This window comes from Zeugodacus cucurbitae, chromosome 4, assembly GCF_028554725.1.
Source record: "Zeugodacus cucurbitae isolate PBARC_wt_2022May chromosome 4, idZeuCucr1.2, whole genome shotgun sequence".
Taxonomy (NCBI): Eukaryota; Metazoa; Arthropoda; class Insecta; order Diptera; family Tephritidae; genus Zeugodacus; species Zeugodacus cucurbitae.
This window is the reverse complement of record NC_071669.1, coordinates 19,390,440-19,392,940: the sequence shown is the minus strand read 5'-3', so window position 1 is coordinate 19,392,940 and position 2,501 is coordinate 19,390,440. Positions and strand designations below refer to the sequence as shown.

The window sequence follows — 2,501 nt, the reverse complement described above, 5'->3', positions numbered from 1 at the left end:
GAATTCGGAGGGATTTGTGAGCTATGCACTTTATGTAGAGCGAGAATGATTCTAAAAGTGTCATAAAAATGGTGTTCAAAAATCAATTAATTTAAGAGCTCTTACAATGGACTCAGTAATAATTTTTACATTTAATATATTTAGCACTACAGTGAGTAAAATTTAATATCTGTAAGAGTTATAATATAAATTTCCGCTTGTCCGTAACATATTAAGCGTCCTCTTTCTCAAGGCAAGTCCTCAAAAGTGTGAAGAATTGGTAAGAAGTGGTACAGAGCTGTAAAAAAATATTGTATTGTTTGAATGGCTGTATATTTAGCCAACTTATTTTAACACTTAGCATACGGCTTACCGACTTAAAACTATCCATTGAGATCTCGAAGAACTTAAAGGCCGTCAAATGTGCATAACGCTGAGCACGTGCTATGGGTAACACCAACATGCGTATATACTTGTAATTTCCATCGTACCAGGGATGATTGTAGAATGCATCACTTATACCAGTGCTCTTTCATTTAGATAAAATTAAACATAATTTGATTTTAAATCTCAAAATTATCTTTATCCGAAATATATGTATGTATATGTATTACCAAATCTTTTAGATTATTTCCAAAATAGGAGACTAAAAACATCTGCACAATCGTAGAAACAAGAAAACCGATAAATTTTATTAGACTCAAAGCTTCTGTGCCCAATACGATTTGAAGACCAATAAGACAGAGCACCAAACATGTGCCTCCATAGTTGAGTAGGGTGGCCAAACTGAAAGTGTTATCGATACGCTCAGTATAACTGAAAGAATATTCAAAGAAATATTTATTAAAATATTTGCGATTCAGAATGATCCATTTTTCTCTGTTAAATATATTAATTTACTTACTCCAATATCTCATTGTGATATTCCAGCAATGGTCCGAGTACTTTCATATCAGCATCCGTACCGTTTGGTTTAAAGTTCTCAATACGATATATCAAATATTCCAAATGCATATTAACCAATTGCACCATAGAGATGAGCAATAAATCGCCACTCAAGAACAACAGTGACATATGGTATGCACTACCGCATTGTAAGAAATATGAAATGGCATAAGGAAACGGACGATTTGTATTGTAGTAATAGCTCATCATAAAGGGTAAAGTATAGTCAAAATCTTCATTTTCATCCACGCGATTTATATAACCGTATATCGATGTCAGCATTGGTTGAAACACAAACATTGTTGCTATAGTTAAATGCCATATTGAAAGGTATTTATTGGATGCGTTAATAGTTTTATAGTATGACATCAACTGAAACTCCACACGTTCCTCCTTCGTTTTCGGATGTCTGGCAATTAAACCCTGGAGTATAGTCTCGATTTCATGTCGATAATACACCATTGTACAGCCCTTCATCATTGCATTCAGCGAAAATCCCCAAAACAATATAAACTCAGTTAGATCCAGTAAATCATTCAACTCTTCGTAGATCACGTAGAGCATCATACTTGTAAAATTATAAATCGTAAAACCGAAATATATAACCATAAATATTATGCGCGATTTGCTTGTTGGTTCATTCGGTGTCCATTTGAAAAGTTTTGCACCGACAAATTTTATTAGATATAATGGTATATCCACGAAATCCGGTACAGTCGGTGTGTGTTCACTGCTCTTAAATGCCGGCTTCATTGTTTTGTGCTTTATGAAATCAAAACTTCGTAGAACTTAAAGGAGAACTGTTGAGAGTAAACGCTCGCAGGAGTTTTTATACCAGCTATCCTACTAGCTACAAAAGGCGTCCTAATCAGCTACAAAAGGCGTCGTATAAATTGGATGGGGAAATGTGGAGTGCTGTTACCAGATATTACCTTAGTAGATAACCACTTCTGTTGAAGGTTTTATTGATCTCTGTTTCATTTTTGTGTTTCATATAAAATAAGAACTTAAGGAACTATTATGATTTTTTCTGCAATTTTCTTTATTTTCTACATATTCTGCATTAAAATTAATACACTTCAATTAAGTTATAAATTGTAGTTTTCATACCCCTTTTGTCCACACCACTGTCAAATATGAATTTAATTAAATTGACACCTTGCATCAAAGTAAAAAGTTTCACTGAAGTCCAATTAGAGATATATGGAAACAACATCAGCTGTTTGTTTGCAAATAATTAACTGAAAATAACAAATTCAATCATATCAATATTATTGTAGAAACAATAGTAACATACGTAATTTTAATAATCTGCAATAACGCAATTAATATATGGTTGCCAGGAGAGAGGATACAACAATATACTATAATCAAATTGATTTTCGATTTATTAATTGATACCAGAGTTATTCTAGGCATATTCAATTGAATCAAAATGGCATTGGTGGCGCACTTGCGGTAGTTCGGGTAGTATTTAAGAGGTTGGACGGCTTTAAAAACCGATTTTTTTATGATCTTACTAAGTTCTAAAATAGCTCTAGAATAATGTTCAAGATCTTTTCTTGGGGATAAGTCTG

At 33.0% G+C, this 2,501-nt stretch overlaps 1 protein-coding gene across 1 annotated transcript; it reads right to left on the bottom strand.

Moving 5' to 3' along the window:
* Positions 1-468: 468 nt before the first annotated feature.
* On the bottom strand, positions 469-1,724 carry LOC114804556 (odorant receptor 67c-like). The gene is made up of 2 exons (XM_054229568.1): positions 884-1,724; positions 469-795 (listed from the first exon to the last, which is right to left on the bottom strand). Exons 1-2 carry the CDS (start codon positions 1,675-1,677, stop codon positions 543-545), a joined length of 1,047 nt encoding a protein of 348 aa, XP_054085543.1. The 5' UTR covers positions 1,678-1,724; the 3' UTR covers positions 469-542.
* Positions 1,725-2,501: the final 777 nt, after the last annotated feature.